The 21,761-nt window shown below is 41.1% G+C and overlaps 1 protein-coding gene across 2 annotated transcripts in view; it reads right to left on the bottom strand.

The window, feature by feature from the left end:
• Positions 1–21,761, bottom strand: part of AGTPBP1 (ATP/GTP binding carboxypeptidase 1) — a 234,627-nt gene that overhangs the window by 103,370 nt on the left and 109,496 nt on the right. For both annotated transcript variants that reach the window (XM_040355516.1, XM_040355517.1), the window contains 6 exons: positions 21,143–21,289; positions 17,469–17,600; positions 14,572–14,665; positions 10,251–10,288; positions 8,315–8,523; positions 5,485–5,662 (listed from right to left, as the gene is read on the bottom strand). In XM_040355516.1, the coding sequence (XP_040211450.1) occupies positions 5,485–5,662; positions 8,315–8,523; positions 10,251–10,288; positions 14,572–14,665; positions 17,469–17,600; positions 21,143–21,289 (798 nt within the window). The remainder of the gene's footprint in view (positions 1–5,484; positions 5,663–8,314; positions 8,524–10,250; positions 10,289–14,571; positions 14,666–17,468; positions 17,601–21,142; positions 21,290–21,761) is intronic.

Here is a 21,761-nt window from a genome sequence, read left to right as displayed (position 1 = left end):
ACCTTCAGAAACAACAAATGAAAAGTAGGACCGACAAAAAATTACTAAATCTTTTCTCCTGTGCAGATGTCTGCCCTACCTGGAGCAATCAACAGCGCTCAGGTAGTTCATTGGGAACTATAAGCCGACAGCCGCAAAGGATGTCGGGGCTTGTAGTTTTCCAATTCACAGAACACTGTAAATAGATGGCATGTCCAGGAAGGGGCCGGTGTATATGTTACACTCTGAATATTGATGTAACATGTTACAAAAAGATGAACTTAATCTTTAACCAGGACATGGTTCTGCCATCTCACTGTTCTGCTTCTTAACTGAAGCTGTCAGCTTGTAGTTCTCAATGAACTACCTGAGCTCTGTTGATTGCTCTAGATTAGTTAATTGAGCTTCCTGTCAGTGTGTAACTGCCTGCCCGTATTGGAGGTACAGACAGACAGCTACAGAGACAGTCTACAGGACAATGGCAATACATCCATTAACAACTTCACAGGTCCCTTAAAAAAAAGCATATTTTTTTACCTGCAAAATATGTGCAGTTATTTTTTTGGAAAAGTGAAAAGGAAGGTGGAAAAAAAAAAAGAGGCCCTGGGCCTCCAAACAATATTGTCTTTGTGTTAAACAACAAAAGGTTCATTACATGTTAGGGATGCCAACTCATAAACTCGCCTCACAGAAATGACTGAGGAAAAGGCAAGCTTGCAAATATTGACAAATGGAGGAATATTTCCCATATGTTCAATGGGTGGTTTTTAAAGAGACAGCAATCAGGTTAAGAACTTTGGAAGTCAGGGAGGTACGGGGGCCATGATGTTGGCAATACCTTATATGAAGGCTTTCACAAGGATGAAGCAAGCAGTCTCTGAAAATAATCCCTAGGGCTCCCTTGATGGCACCCAAAATCAATTGCTGATCCAGATCAGACTGCAGAAAAGACAGGGTCCATTGTACAAAGTACTTTATGAGATGGAAATTTATGGTCTTGCTCCAGAAGAAATACACTTCTCACGCGTGATAGCGGACTTTAAGAAAAGTCTACTTCCTAGCATTTAAGAATGAAGGGATGACTAAATCAGGTAGGCCCCTATCCCTCAGGATCTAGGTCTCAACTGCCAGGCCGTTAAAGCCAGAGACCAAAAAATAGGCCAGTAAACCAGCCATTGTGACAGAAGATTTGAGGATCTGTGAGGACCTGCAGAGAATCCGCCTAGAGCTTGATGTGATCAGAGTACCACATCCGCCTGGACCCGTTCCTTGCAAATGGAATTACCAGAATGCTCCATCTCAATCCTCCCAAGCAGGCAAGGAAGTTGTTTTAGAGGAGGAAAGGCATAAATCAGGTTGTAATGGTCCTAAAAAAAGTCATCAGGGCATCCATTGCAAATATCAGAAGATGTTTGGATCTGGAGACAATCCTGTCTAGTTTTTTGCTGAACCTGGAAGTCAGAGGATTCACATCCTCTACCTTCGACAGAGGTCTAGGAACACCTCAGGGGGGTGAAGAGATCACTCTCCAGAGCAGACTGAAAAAGTCCGAATACCAATTTTCTGTACCCAGGATGTGTGCAGCTGATAGAGTTAAAACATTACTTTCCACAAAAGCAAGAATCAGATCCACCTCTCTTTAAGCTGTGTGACTTCTCCCTGATGGTTGATATCCTAATTTGATCACCTCAGAGTCAAGAGACAACAATCATGCTGAGCTACAGAATAATGACTGGGAGCTGAGCTTTTTCCGGTGACCAAGTCCCTTGCACCAAGAAAGTGTTGAGGTGACACAGGGGAGCCAGATCACAGGTGATAAGGCTGGTGTGTTGTGGGAACCTTCAAGATCATCATGAGCAAGAACTTTCCTGTTTTCAACGCCAGACTTGTAATCCACCAACGCAAAGGTAAGCCTGGTTTTGAGGCAGGTCAGGCAGATGCAGCAGTCTGTGTCCCACGCTGCCAGAAGTTTTACTTCCACCATCTGAAGTGATATTGAGCATACAGAACATCCTCGAAGGAGGCCACCTTCAAGCCCTGAACCCTAATGTAAAAGCAGAGGGCTGGTTGGCTCCTGGACTGTAGAATGAGAGCATGTGTGCAAAGATTTAAAAGCTTATTCTTTGGGAAGAAAACTCTAGACAGGGCCGAGTCAAGGGGTAGGCTCAGGTGAACCAGGAGCCCAAACTTCCAGGTTCTATCTACACAGTCTGTCTGATGTTGGCTGACAGAGATTGCGCTGATTGTTCTCTTGGAAGAATGTTGTCCAAATACCCCATCATGGGGGATGCCTTAAGATTAAAGCAGAGCGAGGAGCGAGATCTGGGACTAACACCTTGGTGAAGATCCAAGGTGCAGTGAACATAAGGAAAGGCTACAAACTGGTAATGTTCTGTGCTAACACCAAAAAAACTGAAAGCATTGATGTACCAAGAAGGCGAGGATGTGTAAATATGCATCAGTGATGTTCTCAGAGGCAGAAATGTGTTGGATGTATTTATGACACTTCTCAATAAGAATGTTTCACTCGAAGTTTACTATATCATGTAATCACAGTAATATTTCCATTCTCCATGTACAGGTACGGACAAAACAGTATAACACTCTGGCCAGTAGTTAAGAAAAATCACTGACAGTAATATCATTCTACACAGCAGTAGTTCACATGCGGTTCCATTTAAACAGTCAATTCCCTATAGCCAATACCCCAGGATTAAAAGAAAATGCTCCAATGATGCTAGCTTCAAATAGAAGGTGGATCCAATTAAGATGCAGGCTAAATGTATGAGGCTATAGTAAGGACAGCCTTCCAGAGAGCATCAGAAAAAAGTCACTATTACCGTATATACTCGAGTATAAGTCGACCCGATTATAAGCCGAGGTACCTAACTTTACCACAAAAAACTGGGAAAACTTATTGACTCGAGTATAAGTCGAGAGTGAGAATGCAGCAGCTACTGTAAGCGGAAAAAAGGGTCAACAATGCCCATTTGCACACCTCACTGTGCCCATTGCAATTTCACTGTGCCAATTGTCAATGTGCCCATCGTCAGTGTACCTGAAATTGACAGGCTGCGGGCATCCATTCATTGTTTAAAACTCGTGGTCTCCTCCTGGTCCCTTCCGTGATAGGCGGAACTGTGTCTGCTGAGAAACGCCTATCACAGATGTTCTCTCATCCTCGGACTCCGTTTCCCAGCAGACACTGTGTTCAGTGTTCCGCCAATCACGGACATCCTCTTGTCCGAGGATGAAAAGGCGTCCGTGATTGGCGGAACACTGAACACAGTGTCTGCTGGGATGGGTGAGGATGAGAGAACGTTTGTAATAGGCGTTTCTCAGCAGACACAGTTCCGCCTATCACGGAAGGGACCAGGAGGAGACCGCAAGTTTTAAACAGTAGACGCCCGCAGCTTCTCAATAATTTTAGGTACACTGACTCGAGTATAAGCCGAGGGGCCAAAAAGGGCTGAAAATCTCGGCTTATACTTGAGTATATACGGTATATGGGCAAAAAGCAACACCCAAAAACGTTATATCTCAATATACCTGAAATCATAGGAAAATTAGAAGGGCCATTCAAAAATGCTAGTATTTTTTGGCATTGTATCCAACAGTAAAAAATGGCATAACTAAAACTCCAAAAATGTAACTCAAAAGAGCCAGATCCCTGCAAGATAAATTTGGTGCAGAGCCACTATAGGGAAAAAAATTGAAATCACCTGTGCAATATCAAGGGCACCTTCAAAATGTTGGGGATGTCCATCCACATTGTCAATATATCCATGAAGAAAATCAGTTTTGTAAACCTCTCGTACTAGACTGCCACACTAGACACTAGTTTTTATACTGAATTTCTGAGCCAAGCATTGTATAAAGCATTTGTAAGCGAGAAAGAATTAGAGCTATCAATTTTCTTTTAGAAAAAATTATATTATATCTCCTGATAAAGTGGCTTAGTGTCATGAAACATGTACATGAATATCAGCCATCTCAACAAACATTTAATGATTATCACATATAGAATTAAAAGCCACCTAAGGGAATGGGGTGGTAAGATGGAGTTAACTGAACTATAGCTTATATGTGCAATATAAATCTGGCCCGGTCTAGGCCGCAAAGCAGAAAGTGTTGCTGCTTTGCAACACAAAAATCAATAACGAGGTAAAAAGCATATACATTTTTATCTATACATACACACTATATTGTCAAAAGTATTGGGATGCCTGTCTTTACACGCACATGAACTTTAATGGTATCCCAGTGTTAGTCCGTAGGGTTCAATATTGTGTTGGCCCACCTTTTTTGCAGCTATAACAAACAGATTCAACGCTTCTGAGAAGGCCTGGCTTGTACTCTCCACTCTAATTCATCCCAAAGGTGTGAGGAATGAGGTCAAAAATCTGTGCGGGTCAGTCAAGTTCCTCCACCCCAAACTCGCTCATCCATGCCTTTATGGACCTTGCTTTTGTGCATTGGTCCAAATCATTTAGTGGAGGGGGGTTATGGTGTGGGGTTGTTTTTCAGAGGTTGGGCTTGCCCCCTTAGTTCCAATGAAGGGAAATCTTAAGATGTCAGCATGCCAAGACAATTTCATGCTTCCAACTTTGTGTGAACAGTTTGGGGAAGGCCCTTTCCTGTTCCAACTTACTGCGCACCAGTGCACAAAGCAAGGCTTTAATAGTCGATATAAGCAGTTAAGTCTTCATTTTAGCACCTGACAGCTGTAACTAGATCTATTGTTATGGTATGGACAACAATACTACCTACCTTCCCTACAATTTGTATTGATCATGTAAAAAACAAACTTTTAACGCGCATCACGAGTGAGTAACCAAGAAAGGAAGCCAGTGATAACAGTATTTTACATTGCAATCTAGACGAGAATGGAGAGCTATAAAAAAAACAGAAAACAAGATGGGTAAGGCATAAATATACTCAAACAAAAATGTAATACGGTGGAATCTTGGATTACGAGCATAGTCCGTTTGAGGAGAATGCTCGTAATCCAAAGTACTCGCATATCAAAGCGAGTTTCCCCATTGAATTCAATGGAAACTAAAATAATTAGTTCCGCATTGACTTCAACAGCATGCAATACTGCATGCGGCCAGAGATGGGGGGGCTGGAGAGCCTCGGAAACATCTGGAAAGGCCTGAGCACACTTCGGCAAACCTTGGAAAGACTCCGTTCCCGAGGTTTCCGAACGGCGATTGGTGCCGTTCAGCTCGGCTCGCCTCCGGCGCCCCCCTCCCCCCCCACCTCAGGCCAAATGCGGTTCTGCACACCACTCTAGCCTGAATCCTTCTCGTGTTGCGAGGCAACACTCGCAAACCGAGTTAGGATTTTTTTAAATACAGTGCTCATATTGCGAAATGCTCGTTAACCATGTTACTCGCAATCCCAGTTTCCACTGTATATTATAATATATTATAAGGATCGTCTGCAATATGTCCATTGAGGCACGGTGATCAGGTCCCTAAAATTATACTTCAGCACACCTACCTTCAGGAGGCATATTATATATCTGAGCCACAGGTCCACTTGTAGGTATAATAGGCAGCTGGAAATGGAAAGCACTTTTGATGGTTGGCAAAGGAAGACGGTTCTTCGGAAAGCATTTTCTCATTATCAGACTAGATGTATTAACAAGAGGGTCCAATGTCCTAACAGCCTGGCATTCCTATAAGAAATCAAATGAACATGTCAGATCTCCAATTATCTAAACAACCATTTCATTATGAGCATCCCAACACACCTATTACATCCTATTTTTATTTCAATATTGTCTAATTGGTACCCTTAGCTTAGCTTGGTGCTATAATCTGCCAATGCATTGATTTAACATATTCAAAACAACCGTTATCCTCTCAACTATCTTTCTGATAAACCCACAATCTTTCTGTTTCAGATTGATCCTGTGCACATACAGAAGAAAAAAGAAAAACTTAGATTTTTCACCATAAAAGCTATTGGGTACAATAGCAGACTACGTTTTTTTATGGTGTCCCCTAACTTTTTTGGAAAAATATTTCAGTTCTTAAATGTTTTTGCACAACTGCACACTTCAATAGAGAAAAGGACTACAGACTGTTCTTGATCAATAGCATTTTCATTTCAGAGTGGGATCTCAAAAAACGAATCCCTTTTTCTGAATTCTTGTCTCCGATATCCTGGCACATTGCTATTAATAAAACGTTATCCTTTGTTACCGTGCACAAAAACCATGCTGCTCTGGTCTTAAAACAGGGGTGTCAAACTCAATTTCAGTGTGGGCCGTATTATGGCTTTTTTTCTCCAAAAAGTAGGTGCAAGGAACTCAACCCCCCCCCCCCCCCCCCGAACCGCATTGAATGGTGGGCGTGGCTAAATCTGACAGTGGGAGGATCTTAACCACTTAAGCTCTGGAAGGTTTTATCCACTTCCTGACCAGGCCATTTTTTGTGACATGGCACTGTGTCGCTTTAACTGACAATTGCGCGGCCATGCAACGCTTTACCCAAATAAAATGTATGTCCTTTTTTCCCCACAAATAGATCTTTCTTTTGGTGGTATTTGATCACCATTGCGCTTTTAATTTTTTGCACTAAAGTTTAAAAAAAAGACGGACGATTTTAAATAAAAAATAATATGTCTTTGTGCTATAAAACATTCCCAATATAAAAATTAAAAAAAAAAAAAAAAAAAAAAAAAGAATTTCTTCATAAATTTAAGCCAATATGTATTCTGCTACATATTTTTTGTAAAAAAATCCTAATAAGCCTATATTGATTGGCTTGCGCAAAAGTTAAAGCATCTACAAAATAGGGGATAGATTTAGGGACTTTTTTTTTATTATTGTTTTTACTAGTAATGGCGGTGATCTGCAATTTTTTGTGACATTGCGGCCGCCGGACCCGCTGACAGTTTTCTGTTAGCTACAATTATAAAATATCGGTGTCATATAAATAGCAGATTTTGGCATTCTATTGGATTACAGGCAGAATGTAAATATCATACAGTAGGTGACCGCGATATTGTGTCAATCTTGCTCGCTTTCTCAGCGAGATTGACCACCTATGGTAGGAGGCTTGTATCTGGGGGCCCCCTTATTAAAGGGGGCTCACAGATTCCGATAAGCCCCCCGCCCGCAGGCCCCGAAAACCAACGGCCAGGGTTGTTGGGATGAGGCCCTGTCCTTATCAACATGCTTTGGGGTGAGGGAGCCACAGGGCACGCCCCCCTGCCCCAGAGTACCCAACCCCCCCCCCATGTTGAGGGCATGCGACCTGGTACGGCTCAGGAGGGGGGGCGCTCGCTCGTCCCCACTCCTTTCCTGACCGGCCAGGCAGCGTGCTTGGATACGGGTCTAGTATGGATTGTGGGGGGGACCCCCACGCCGTTTTTTCGGCGTAGGGGGGTCTCCTTACAATCCATACCAGACTTAAAGGGTCACTAAAGGAAAAAAATGTTTTGCCTAAAATTAATGTCTGCAAGGTAGACAGACAGAATAGTGTAATGAAAAACGAGTAAATACCTATTAAATTCCTTCATCGATAACACCTACGGCATTCTAGTTTCTGTTCTCTTATTCACTTCCTGGTTTGCATCGTTCGTTCATGTAAGAACTACATTTCCCAGTATGAACTGCGGCACGCCCAGTAATTCACACCTCCTTGAAGTCTCTAACACGTAGAGAGCGTCCTGCCACACAGATGTAGTTCCCAGGAGGGGGTGGGCACGTTACTGACCACCGCAGTAAAGCCTCCCATCACGGTGATCAGTAAAATCAGACAAGCAGGAAGTGAACAGAACAGAGAAGAAATAGAGCAACTTCTGAGCAAAAACGAACAATGAGGAAGTGAAAAGAGGAATGTGTGCAGGTAAAGGATGCTTATTATGAAAAAAAAAATTCCTTTACAACCCCTTTAAGGGCCTGGTATGCCCCCTGGGGGGAACCCATGCTGTTTTTTTATTTAAAATTTGGTGTGGAGTTCCCCCTCATGATTCATACCAAACGCCGCGGCTAGAATTAGCGGGAATCCAAGTCGGATCCCCATCGCTTCTATGACGCGCTCGCTGGAATGTGCTTTTCCTATTCCAGCGAGTGCGAGATGTCAGCACCCTGTCGCCGAGAATCAGCGCGATGCCGTCATGCTGGAAACACATTCTCTGTGACAGGTACTGTACTGGAAAAAATTCCTTCCTATTCTACCTTTTGATCTTTTAACTGTGCTGCAATTTACCCCTTACCTGAACATTTGTGAAGCCAGCCATTCATTTCATCACCTTTTTATGACACAATTATAAAGTACCTAAACATATTTTCAATTTACATATAATGTAGGACACATACCTGTGAGGTGTTATAGAGAATTTTCATACCATTGGCATCAATAAAAGCTTTTCTACCCAGTTTTATATTTGTAATATTTTTAAGGCACTGGAGAATGCCCTTTCGGATTAACATATGTCTATGTCGAGTGTCATGACGATGCCAGTCTAAATAATTTGTTAAGAGGCCATTGACATATCCGCGATCTACTGCTTTCCTGGCATTTGTTTCTGAAAATGACAGATATAAAAGTCAATTAGAAAATACAGATGATCAAGAAAAAATTTAAATAAACAGAAATAAAAACAGTCAACCTTATTGGAAATTAAATTTTATATATACGTACGTGTGTTTAGGCTATATTGACATGTGATAAATTGTTAGGAAAGCTACACAATTTATGACTAGCTGAATCTACAGTAAATTTTAGGCTCTGTTTACACCACCATGGTGTGACCAAGCATGTGGTTTTTTTTGCGTGTTCGCCGCACATTGCGTTTAGTAGGTTCGCTGTGATACCATGAATTTTGATGTAGTATTAGCAAGATGCATGAGGTGTCATTAAGAATTAATGCCAATGCGGCACATCCATAAAACAGCAGTGCGTTTTTATGTGCTGCAGGAAAACACACAATGTTACTGCAACGCAACAAGTGTGAACAAAGCCCTAATGGAAATCATGCCTCACTGTAAAGTTGACTTGTGTTCAACCGTGCTGTTGGAATAAAGCTGCTTGATCATCGCTGCAGACAAGAGACTGATCTGTGTATTGTGACAGCGGGGGAGTCTCTCCGCTGTCAGAATACAATAGATCAGCAGGGAGGATTCTCCACCCACCTCGAATGTGTGGATAGGTCAACTGGTTCAGTTTTTTTCATTCAGTCTGCTGGCCATGTATGGCCAGCTTAAAGTGTAACTCCACTTTTGTGGAGAAAAAAAAACATTCACCCCAGGTGACCCTTGTACATTGCAAGGATAATAACAACATTTGTTGTAGATTCCTACCTTTTATTTTTCTTAAGAAATCAAGGCTTGTTCCTCAGACCTTGTGCTGGGTCTAAGGCCCCGTACACACAAATTCAGCCAGAAACTCGGTCAGAGCTGGATTCTGCCGAGAAACTCGGTCAGGTGTACACTTTTCAGCGAGGAACCCGTCGAGGAACTCGTCGGGCCGAAAAGAGAACATGTTCTCTATTTTCTCGTTAGTCAATGGAAAAAGACGGCCCGCCGAGTTCCTCGGCGGCTTCCACACTGAACTCGACGAGGAACTCGATGTGTTTGGCAAGTCGAGTTCCTCGGTCGTGTGTACGGGGCCTGAGAGGAGTGGTTTCATGAATATCAATCAGCTGTGCACCTGCAGAACACTAATGAGGAAAGTGAAAGGGCCTGCATTCCATTAGACATGTTTCTTTTGGGAGTATCTCACTAAAAATGAAATTTTTGTTCCAGGGGGTGCCTGAAATCTGATTTGCATCTTGGGCAGACTTCTATGAAAATCAGTGGGCCAATCACACAAGCAGGAAATTGTGTTTCTGGGGGGGGGGGGGTGTTCTGAGCACATTCTGTGTACAGAACAACTCCAGGTGGCCATATTGCATTGCTTTTTCAGAAAATTACAGCGGCTGCATATTGAAAAGGAAAGGTAATTTTAATAACATTCAATTACAATATGACTTGTGGCGCAATTGAAAACGCTATATTATTTTTTCTTAAACACTTCCAGGTATTACCTCTCACAAAGATCACAGTACTTCCCGACAATGTCTTCTGATTTTCTCTATAGAAGGTGGAGCCATCAGTTTTTTTTTTTTATGCGGACCTAATTTTACAGTTCTAGTGCAACCATGAACTCCACAGCTTTTAAAAATGTTATTAGAATACTAGATGCAAAATTAAAAGCAGAGGAATAAAAAGGTAATAAATAACCACAGTACACAAAATATAAGCAAGAACTTACTTGATTTTACCAAAGCAGCAAGCGTATCTAAGGAGACCCTGAAAAACATCAAAAATAGTAAATGAGAAGCCGTAACCATACTTAAATCCTAGGTTTTCCTAAAATTAAAATCAGCACAAGTGAATTAACTTTAACAGATTAGTATGGTGTCCCTCGTGACGATTCTTCTTCTCTTTTCAGAAGGCACTTGAAAGGCTGCTAGGAGGTATTATTTATGTGCCATATCACCAACTGTTTTAAATCCTAAAAGCCTGCACCACTTGGACACAACCATGTGCAGCCCAATTCATATGCATGGTTCAACTTCAGCAGGTGGTACTGCCCACCAATGGTGTCAGGAAAAAAATCTTGCTGCTCTGTGAAGCAAAGTATACAACCCTGTTACACTGCTTTTGCAGCTTGGGGGGGGGGGCAAACTTCCTTTTTACTGGCCCCCTTCCCCCCCAACCACAATGGTAAAATTGGCCAAAGGGAGCTGCAAAACAAGATTCAGCCTGTAAACCCTAACTGAATGACATTTAGTTTGCCAATTACAGTAATGTATATAAAACTACTTACATTTTTTGCCTTTCTTTTCCATAATATACAGTTGCCACCTATTTATACATTTTTATATATCTCTATCTCTAAGCTACCGATTGCCTGCAGCCTCTTTCAGTCTACATATACCAACATGTACTCACTCAATGTATGTAGGTACAGTTGCTTGTAATCTCCACTAGCAGTGCATATTACAGAGAAACAGGCCAGGAGCTTATAGCTCATCTACATACGGTATAGAAAATTATAATGTACATCTCCCTCTCCCTGTAAGCACTCTAATTATGCATATTAACTTTACATGTGTATTTGCATCAATAAAAGGCTTCATTATGTTCAAAAGATACTTATATCCCAAAACGAGTGGCGATTAGAAAACCTTGAGGTTCTAGTATGTATGTCTTTGTCTTCAAATTGATCCCTGTATCCCTGTGGAAGCAAATATTAGATGCCAGATACTGAAAGACAAGATGCCAAGAGTCCAACAGCAAAGACAATGGAACTCCAGCACACATGTACAAGAGTCACATTATCAGTAGGTTGCACTGATATTGATACCAGTATAGGCATCAGTGCCGATACCGAGCATTTGCACAAGTACTTGTACTCGTGCAAACGCTCCGATGCTTGACCCAATACATGGGCAGTCAGGGGTGATCGGTGCAGGGCGGGTAGTTACAAGCACCAATCGATCTATACAGGGAGATCGGTGCTTGTAACTCCCCCCACCGCTACACCAATCATCCTTCACTGTCCTTCTCCGTGTTCTCCTCTGTGTGCTACTCCAGTCCCCCTTTGTGTCCTTTGTGCTCCTCCAGCTGCCCTCCATGCTCCTCCGGTCCCCCTCTGCCCTCCTCCAGTCCCCCCTGTCCTGGAACCTATCAGGATGAAGAGCGGAGAAAGGAGACAGTAAATATGTAATTTACCAGCTCCTTCTATTTCTAAATGCACAGAATCAGTGATCACCGACTCTGTCCATTCATAACTGAGCAGTGTAAACTATTTACGAATGGTGTAAACCCCCTGATATCTCACCAAAGCCCCCCCAACAGGGCTGATAAAAAAAATAAAAAAAAAATAATAATTTAAAAAACACTGACACTGTCCACCCCCCCCCCCCCCCCCCCAGAAAAAAAATGTAAATTGTAAAAAATAAAATTAAGTGTAAAAAATAAATAAAATGACAAAAAAAAACTACTGACAAAGTCCACTGTCATATAACATTAAAAGTATGAGTAATCAGTATCGGCGAGTACTTGGAAAAAAAAGTGTCGGTACTTGTACTCAGTCTTACAAAAGTGGTATTAGTGCAACCTTAATTATCAGTGGTCTCCCAAAGGCCAAAGAAAGAAGACACTGAGACAGAGGAGGCAGCAGGGAAGATGGTAACGACTACAAGGGAGTGGAGATGGGGATTGTTAAGCCGTCAGCGCTGCTTTGGAGGAAGGCAAATGCAAAAGGCAAGTCTGCCATAATGTACAGGTATGTTATTCACACTTGGCAAGAACTGGGCTGCTCAGCCACACAACAGTTCAGCTTCAAGAAAAAAAATAAGACAAAAAGGAAATAGGACTTGCATAATGTATAAAACTGGAGCTGATGTTTTCAGAACAATTGGCCATGTACAATCAAATTTTACCCACTTCAGTTAGCCATTTAGCTACATCTTTTATCTTGACAAAAAATACTATTATGGAACCAACAAAAATATCAAGAATTTTCGGAGCATGACAAAAAAAAGCCTGCTAAGAGTGCAGAGACCAGCTTGCTAGCATATTTATTCTATTACAATAGTGCTGCACATGAGTTATCACATAATATGCTAAAGTTGTAGCAATGCAAAGGAGGATTAGAAAAAGGGAAGTGGTCTGGAAATGTGTTTGCTAGAAGGCCTTAGAAATTTCATCAGCACATCAGTAAATATAGAAGATATGTGTCAAGTAGAGACATTCCGTCTGCATATCGCAGATATTCAATGTCAGCATACATTAGCTGCCATAGGTGAAAGATGGTAGCACAACAAAAAGAGAACATCTAAAATAGAAGTGTACTAAAAGTGTAGGTTTTCAACAGTATAGTAGCATGGTGGATGGTCACAATATTGTTTTGTATTATGAGTATTATATTATTGTTTTGTATTGTATTATTAGCGTCATTAGTTACTAAAGCTAGTGAGAGCAATACAGTAGTCGGTAGGTTAAAAACAACCCAAAACTCAAGCATACTCCAATCACAATCATAAAAAGCACACATGTAGTGCACATTGCATAACCTGTTACCTCAGAGCAGCCCTTTAGTCCACAATGGTTTAGAAGGGGAAGACGTTTTATTGTGCATTGAGTATATCACTTTAACATGTCCTGCACCCTGGTCTGTTTGATCTTTGATGCTCCGATTACAATCCTTAATGTGTGTTGCAAGCTGGAACTACAGTAGGTGACCGCGATATTGTGTCAATCTCGCTCCCTTTCTCTGCGAGATTGATCACCTACGAGCCCCATCACGGGAGCCAGTGCTGAGCCGGCTCGTCGCAATGGGAAAAAGCCGCCATAGAAGCGACGGGGACCCACGGAGCATGCTGGGACTGTGACGTCATAAGAGGCCTACATAAATCGCTGCGCCTTGCATACCTGCCATTACAGCGGGAGGAAGTGTCGAGTCAACATAAGAAGAAAAGAAGATTGCAGAAGGCGACAAAGAAGACCGAGCTGGCCGCCGCTAGTAAGAGAGCTTCAAAGAAGATAGTGGCGGCCAGCCCCAAAGAGCGTGCGGGAGAAGAACCAAGAAAAGCCGAGACGACAGCGGAGAAGACGGAAGAAGACCCCTGGAGAGCGAAGACCCCCGGAGAGCGGAGAAGACCCCCGGAGCTGACTAATAAATTATTTTAAAACCCTGTGTTGTGTGTTTATTTTATTGACACTTTTCCTCCAGGTGAATGGGTAGGGGTACGATGTACCCCATACTCATTCACCTAGGGTGGGGGGCCGGTATCTGGGGGCCCCCTTATTAAAGGGGGCTCCCAGATTCCGATAAGCGCCCCGCCCGCAGACCCCGACAACCAACGGCCAGGGTTGTCGGGAAGAGGCCCTGTCCTTATCAACATGTTTTATTTAAATACATTTATTTATTTTAATAAAACATGGTGTTTTATTTAAAATTTGGCGAGGAGTTCCCCCTCACGATTCATCCCAAACGTGGCGGCTAGAATTGGCGGGAATCCAAGTCGTATCCCCGTCACTTCTATGACTCGCTCGCTGGAATGTGCTTTTCCTGTTCTATTCTAGCGAGTGCGAGATGTCGGCACCATGTCGCCGAGAATCAGCGCGATGCTGTCGTGCTGGAAACACATTCTCGGCGACAGGTACTGTACAGAACATTTTTTGGGCCCACAGTAGATGCCTTCATGACAAAGGAAGGTGCAGGTACCTTATGGTTATATTGGTTAAAATTTAAAGTGTACAGCAAGTTCAGATTTGCAAAAAAACATAGTATGTTGTCCTATATGTGTATAGTAGTATAGTGTGCTAAACCTACCTACCAGCTAGGGCTCCCTTTCTGATTCTATTGTGATTTTACCTGCTGTACTACGCTGTCTACTGGTCTCTGGCACTTTAAAATCCCCATTCCACCTTCTGGAGAGGCACGAGGACTATCTACAAAGCATAGTATCTCCATTTATGTGACAAACATGTATCTTTTGACAAACTCAGCACACTCAGGGGAAAAAAAAAAGTGTTGTCCTGAACTTGTGATAAAGGACAGTAGAAGGAGGTATACTTACTTCATGAGGCTTGTATTCTTCTTACTAAATGGTCCTGTTATCTTGAAGAGAAGTTCAACTGCTCCATTTTTGCCGAGGTACACAGCATTCACAGCTAGAATGAACAACACTTCTATAAACAAGACTGAATACTATTAGTACTTTTATTATTATTCTATACAAGGCATTATATACCTAGTAAACAATGTCTACTTTCTGCAATAAGGAGTAGTTAGTATTACCTCTAAGGCATCGTACACACAATAGGTTAACCAGAGGACAACGGTCTGAAGGACCGTTTTCATCAGTCCAAACCGATCGTGTGTAGGCCCCATAGGTTATTTAATCTAAGGTTAAAAAATAGACAACTTGCTTTAAAATGTATCCTATGGATTGGTAACCGATAGGTCAAAACCGATCGTTAGTACGCACAACCATCGGTTAAAAATCCATGCATGCTCAGAATCAAGTTGACGCATGTTTTACGTCACCGCGTTCTGACACGATCGTTTTTAACTGATGGTGTGTACGCTCGATGAACCATCAGTCAGCTTCATCGGTTAACCTAGGACAACTGTCCTTCAGACCTTTTTCATCGGATGGACTGATCGTGTGTACGAGCCTTTACAGCCACTGTGAGACAATGGACACAGGAAAAAAAAATATTCAATAAAAAAATAAAATACATTTAGTGATGATCACTGTATAAGCAATAGTTTTAGCTGTCATAAATGGGTTAGTCATTTATGAACAGCTTTCTTATGGTTGTGATGCGTTATTGGCTACAGCTAATCACATGAGATAGGTAGCCAGGTACCATGTGATTGCTGTAGGTCAATCACAGATCACAATTGTTGGCAAGCTGTTCATGAATGAAAATCGATTCATGGCAGTTTGTTTAAATTGGTTTCATGTGATCACTATGACCAATCATAGCGATCAAATGATACCCAGTAATTGTGATCTGCTGTGTTAAGTGGACACAGCAGTCACAGTAACGGCACGCTGCATGCCCCTAACCCCTAACAGGCTGAATCAAGTACATTTATGTGATCCAACCTGGCCACGCCACCTGCCTACAGTAAATGTAATGTGGGCAGTCAGAAAGAGGTTAAATTATAACTAAAGGCAATGTTTTTGTTCGTTTTGGATAGATTCAAAGGAATTAAAACACTTGTCAGAGTTTATTGGTTTCTTGTTAGGGGGACTCTTCCTCTCTATTTGTCCTGTTTACCATTATCATCGAGAATGTAAGTGAATGAAAATCCCAAATTTTTTGCTGTCACCAGAACAAAAATAGAAGATAAATCTGCCACAGGGGACACAAACTCTGGTGACAACCATGGATTCCTTCACTGTGAAGGGATTTCCTCTCACTTCCTGTTTTGGCTATTGGACAGCAAGCGAAAGGGAAGTCTCCTCAACGGGACACAGATGGCAAAAAATAAAAACAAAAAGTAGTTAAAAGCTTAAATTACTGTATCCAAAATGAAAAAAGGTAAGCCTTTAGTTCTATTTTAAATTCACATCTGCTGAAGTCAGACTGGTAAAAGATAATTTCTGATTGATTGTCATGGGTTACTGTACTCATCAATAACAATTTTTTTTGACGCCCAGTTTTTCCTGGTGTTTTTTTCCTAGCTTTTGTTTTTCTCTTGGATATATCCGGGATGGACCCACCTTGTGATCCAACCCCCATTGCTCTGATCTTTATTTCGTACCTACGTTGCTGTGTGTGTGTGTGTGTGTGTAACATTAATAAGGCTTATATTATTGCTATGCTTGTATTTTCCTTTTTATTGCTTGGAAATATATTTTTTATAAAATTGATTGTAACAGAAATATACCTAAACACATTTCACTTTTAAAATTTAAGCATTTTTTTTTTTGTAATTTTTTTTAGAATCTGGAATTTCCTTAGTAATGAAAGGTTGGGAAAAACAACTTCAATCTAAACATTAGTTAAATCTAACTGCAGATCCAAAACTGCCAACAGTGATTTGACTCTGTATAGAAATAATAACAAACTAGATTAAGAAGCTGAACCATGCAACAAGGGGATTCCTGTCTTATTCTTGGATACTGAAAAGCCTGAGAACTTCTAAACTCATCAACATGGATGTGGAATGAATAACATACTGGAAGAACAAAATACCTCTTTGTAAGGGATGTATAGGAGCTTACAGATACTCCTCTATGTTATCCTAACTAAAAAAAAAAAACTGTCTAGTATGCCAAAAATGATATGAATACACTAACACATTGCTATGATTAGGGTTCAAATTCAGATATGGAATCCTAAAGGGCACCAGCACATAGGCTAACCAAGCAAAAGATACATTTGTGGAGTGTAGGAAGTACAACATGAAGTTTCATTGCAGCTTAAGTGCCCGACCTTCATAGAAGTTAAAAAAAACCTTGAGCCTTTAGAACCACTTTAAATTGAATCTAAAGGCAACACTTTTCATACATTTTGGATAGAGTAAGAGAGAGTTATAAGTCCTATCATTTTTCTTTTTTGCCTCTGTATCCCATTGGCATGATTTTTTTCCACTTTCTGTCCAATAGCCAAAACAATGCCTCCAAAATGAGGAAATGCCTGGACTAGTGTCTTTTTATTCCTGTTTTGGTGACACTTTTTATTTCACTTTATGCTCTGTGTTAATGGTAAACAGGATAAACTGAGAAGGTGAATCTCCCTAACAAGGGCAAAAAACTCTCCTCTCTAAATTTGGGTGGGAATTGTTTTTCCCCTTCCTCAAAAGCGGGCCTACCAGCCTAGCATCTTGCTATTTCCCTCCCACCCTGACCCGTCCCACACCCTGGTTGTTTTATCTGTACAATTTTAACAATTGACTTCTTAAATAATAATGTTCTCACATTTGCAAGATACCTTTTCTCGCTACAATACTACTCACAGTTCAAACAGTACACCCGTAACACTTGAAGACATGGAAGTAGCAGCTTTGGAGATTGAAGATTTTGTTTCACCAGGTTCAGAGATATGTTTAGTGCTCCACTTACTCGTGCCTTTACTCCAAACTTTTTATCTGAGGAAAATAAACACCAAATATGGTTCCAGACTGTACACAATGGAAAATATAATGCATCTACTGCTCAAAGCAATTGTAAAGGGACATCAAATTTAGCATGAGAAGGTTGTACTGAGAGCCATTTCAAACTTTTCTTTTTCTTGCAGTAAAACACTTGAATTTAACTTCATGAACATGTATTTTTAAGTAAATAATCCTATTCCTTTCCTAAGTGGCTGGTGCATTGATCCTTTCCTATGTAACTGCACCAACACCTAACTACATACCCTTGTGACAAAATGCATTGGACAGAGCTTAGCTTGATGACGTCATTATGTCTGCAGGATGGAGTGAAGTTTTATGTCTTAAAGTTTTTCTGGCTTGTGAGTACCTTCTGACTTTTGAATAAACATAGCAATATGACTGGATTACACTTTGTGGTTGTATTTATTTTGTCCTCATGATCCTTGATGTGCACTTCCAATGCTGAAGTAAATTGTGGTCATTTGGTTTGCTACAGAGCTGATTTTTCGCTTACCCTGTGGTGTTTCATATTTCATATTTGCACTCATGTCCTCATGTCTTTTGTGGTATTTGTGGATGAGGCTCTTTATCTTCTAAGATAGTAAAGCTGCCCATTCCTCTTGGCAAAAAAGCCTCCAGTTCCTGGAAATTCTTGGGCTGTCTTGCATGAACTTTACGTTTGAGATCTCCCCAGAGTGGCTCAATGATATTGAAGTCAGGAGACTGAGATGGCCACTCCAGAATCTTCACTGTATTCTTTAGTAGCCAATGACAGGTCTACTTGGCCTTGTGTTTTGCATCATTGTCATGTTGGAATGTCCAAGTACATCCCATGTGCAGCTTCCTGGCTGATGAATGCAAATTTTCCTCCAATATTTTGATAACATACTGCATTCATCTTGCCATCAATTTTGACCAAATTTCCTGTGCGTTTGTAGCTCACACATCCCCCAAAACATCAGCGATCCACCACCGTGTTTCACAGTAGGAATGGTGTACCTTTCATCATAGAACTTGTTGACTCCTCTCCGAATGTAGCGTTTATGGTTGTAGCCAAAAAGCTCAATTTTGGTCTCATCACTCCAAATAACTTTGTGCCAGAAGGTTTGAGGTTTGTCTCTGTGCTGTTTGGCGTATTGTAAGCGCGATGCTTTGTGGCATTTGTGTAGTAATGGCTTTCTTCTGGCGACCTGACCATGCAGCGCATCTTTCTTCAAGTGCTTCCTTATTGTGCATCTTGAAACAGCCACACCACATGTTTTCAGAGAGTCCTGTATAACCTATTGTGGGTTTTTCTTTGCATCCCAAACAATTTTCCTGGCAGTTGTGGCTGAAATTTTAGTTAGTCTACCTGACAGTTAAACAGACTCCTCATTTTCCACTTCTTCATAATGAGTTTGAACACTGCTGACTGGCAGTCTCAATTCCTTGGACATCTATTTATATCCCTTTCCTGTTTCATACAGTTAAACTACCTTTTTCCGCAGATCCTTTGACAATTATTTTGCTTTCCCCATGACTCAGAATCCAGAAACATCAGTGCAGCACTGGATGTAAGATGCAAGGGTCTGTCAGGAGTCCAGAAACTCATTGACCTTTTATACACACACACCAATTACAAGCAAACAGATCACAGGTGAGGATGGTTACCTTTAATAGCCATTCAAATCCCTTTGTATCAACTTGTGTGCACGTTATCAGACCAAAATCACCAGAGTATGTAAACTTTTGATCAGGGACATTTGGGTACTTTCTGTTGTGATTATGATTTAAAAATAGCAAACACAGTTGATTGATAATACATGGCTTCAGCCAGACACTAACCATTGATTTATTTAAATGATGTGTACCATTAAGTTAATGTTCCTTCAGCTCGAAGCAAAATAACATTCCTTTATGTAAATGGCATGTGTAACCCTGTTATACCTTAACATTGCCTCCACACTGCCCTAATTGACCCCAGAACTTACATGCATCCCCTTTAACAAGCATTGTAAATACATTAGGCTACCATCGCAAGGCTAGTGAATATAGTAAAGCATACAGTCCCTATATTGTTTTAGCCTCTGTCTGAACCATGGTGAGATCACTCTCCTAAATGTATTGAGAAAACAAACTTGTTTGCATGCAGTCAATTGGCCAGCTGTGCCCAAAGGAGGTGTGCTCAGTACATCTGGCAGCCTAATTTGGCATGCAAGAGAACCGAATGACTTGCTCTGAGGAATACACTGAAAATGTATTCTTACCACCCTACATTGACTTTGTGAGACAAGACTAACCCCATGTAAGATCATGCTATACAAACATAGAATAGTGGTTGTAGTTAATGAACTGGTTGGAATAATTCAACATGTAGACACTGTGAAAATGCAATAATTTGTTCGAATTGATGTCTTTAAAGATTGTAATAAAATATGCATGTTTATTCCTACTGGTGTTGCAATAACATTATTTTGATGTGGATATGTCCCCTATTTTATATACACAAAATATCTAAAAGTTGATACTGTGATAAATATATACACTATATTGTCAAAAGTATTGTGACACCTACCTTTACACACACACACATAGGCCAGATTCAGAAAGATGATCGCATCTTTCTGCGGACGCAACGTATCTCCGATACGTTACGCAGCTGTAACTTTGGGCGCAAGTTCCGTATGCAGAAAGAACTTGTGCCCTTAGTCACGGCGGCGTAACGTATTTGTTGCGGCGTAAGCCCGCCTAATTCAAATGGGGATGTTGGGGGCGTGTTTTATTTAAACTTGACCCCGCGTTTTTGACGGGTTTTTTTAACGCCGTCCGTAAAATATCCCAGTGTGCATTGCTCCAAAGTACGCCGCAAAGGACGTATTGGATTCGACGTGAACGTAAATGACGTCCAGCCCTATTCGCGAACGACTTACGCAAACGACGTAAAATTTTCAAAACTCGGCGCAGGAACGACGGCCATACTTAACATTAGCTACGCCTCATATAGCAGGGGTAACTATACGCCGAAAAAAGCCTAACGTAAACGACGTGAAAAAATGCGCGAGGCGGGACGTACGTTTCTGAATCGGCGTAAATACATAATTTGCATATTCCTCACGTAACTATACGGAAGCGCCACCTAGCGGTCAGCGTGATTATGCAGCCTAAGATACGACGGTGTAAGACACTTACACCAGTCGGATCTTAGGGATATCTATGCGTAACTGATTCTCTGAATCAGGCACATAGATACGATGGCCTGCACTCAGAGATACAACGGCGTATCAGGAGATACGCCGTCATATCTTGTTTCTGAATCCGGGCCACGAACTTTAATGGCATCCCAGTCTTAGTCCGTAAGGTTCAATATTGAGTTGGCCCACCCTATAACAGCTTCAACTCTTTTTAGAAGACTGTCCACAAGGTTTAGGGGTGTGTCTATGGGAATGTTTGACCATTCTTCCAGAAGTGCATGTATGAAAATAAAATAATGACTAGAAGACTAGTCATCAATAATGCAAAGGAACATTATTTCAAGATTCTATAAACACAGGACAAACCTTTTGGTCCTATCTTTGCCAGCAGACTATGGAGAATTACTAATAATTCCTCATTGGGTGGGGAGTCCTTACTGGCACTGAGAAGTAGCTGCAGCAAAATTTGTGTACCACCTTTAGATATCAGAACATTTATTCGTCTTCCTCCACCTAGAAAACAAGGAGTAAGAAATACAGGTGCATTACTTTTAGTAAATGTATACATTCTTAATGCAGTTTATCACCCATTTCTTTTATTTTTATTTTTTAGTAAATTTGTCTATAGATACGGGTTTCTGCACTTTTGCTGCTGTGGGGACACATAAACCAATAAAAAAAAAAATGAACGGTCTACATTCTTCACCCTCTGGGGAACCTAACCATCACACCTACAGGTGCATCTCAAAAAATTATAATATCGTCAAAAAGTTAATTTATTCCAGTAATTCAATTCAAAAAGTGAAACTCATTCTATATAGATTCATTACACACAGAGTGATATATTTCAATAATTTTTTTCTTTTAATTTGAATTATGGCTTACTGCTATGGAAAACCCAACATTCAGTATCTCAGAAAACTTTAATATTGTGAAAAAGTCCAATAATTTAGACTCTTAGGTGTCTCTAATCAGCCAATTAACT

Source organism: Rana temporaria, chromosome 1, assembly GCF_905171775.1.
Source record: "Rana temporaria chromosome 1, aRanTem1.1, whole genome shotgun sequence".
Taxonomy (NCBI): domain Eukaryota; kingdom Metazoa; phylum Chordata; class Amphibia; order Anura; family Ranidae; genus Rana; species Rana temporaria.
This window is presented reverse-complemented; position numbering and strand designations above follow the sequence as displayed.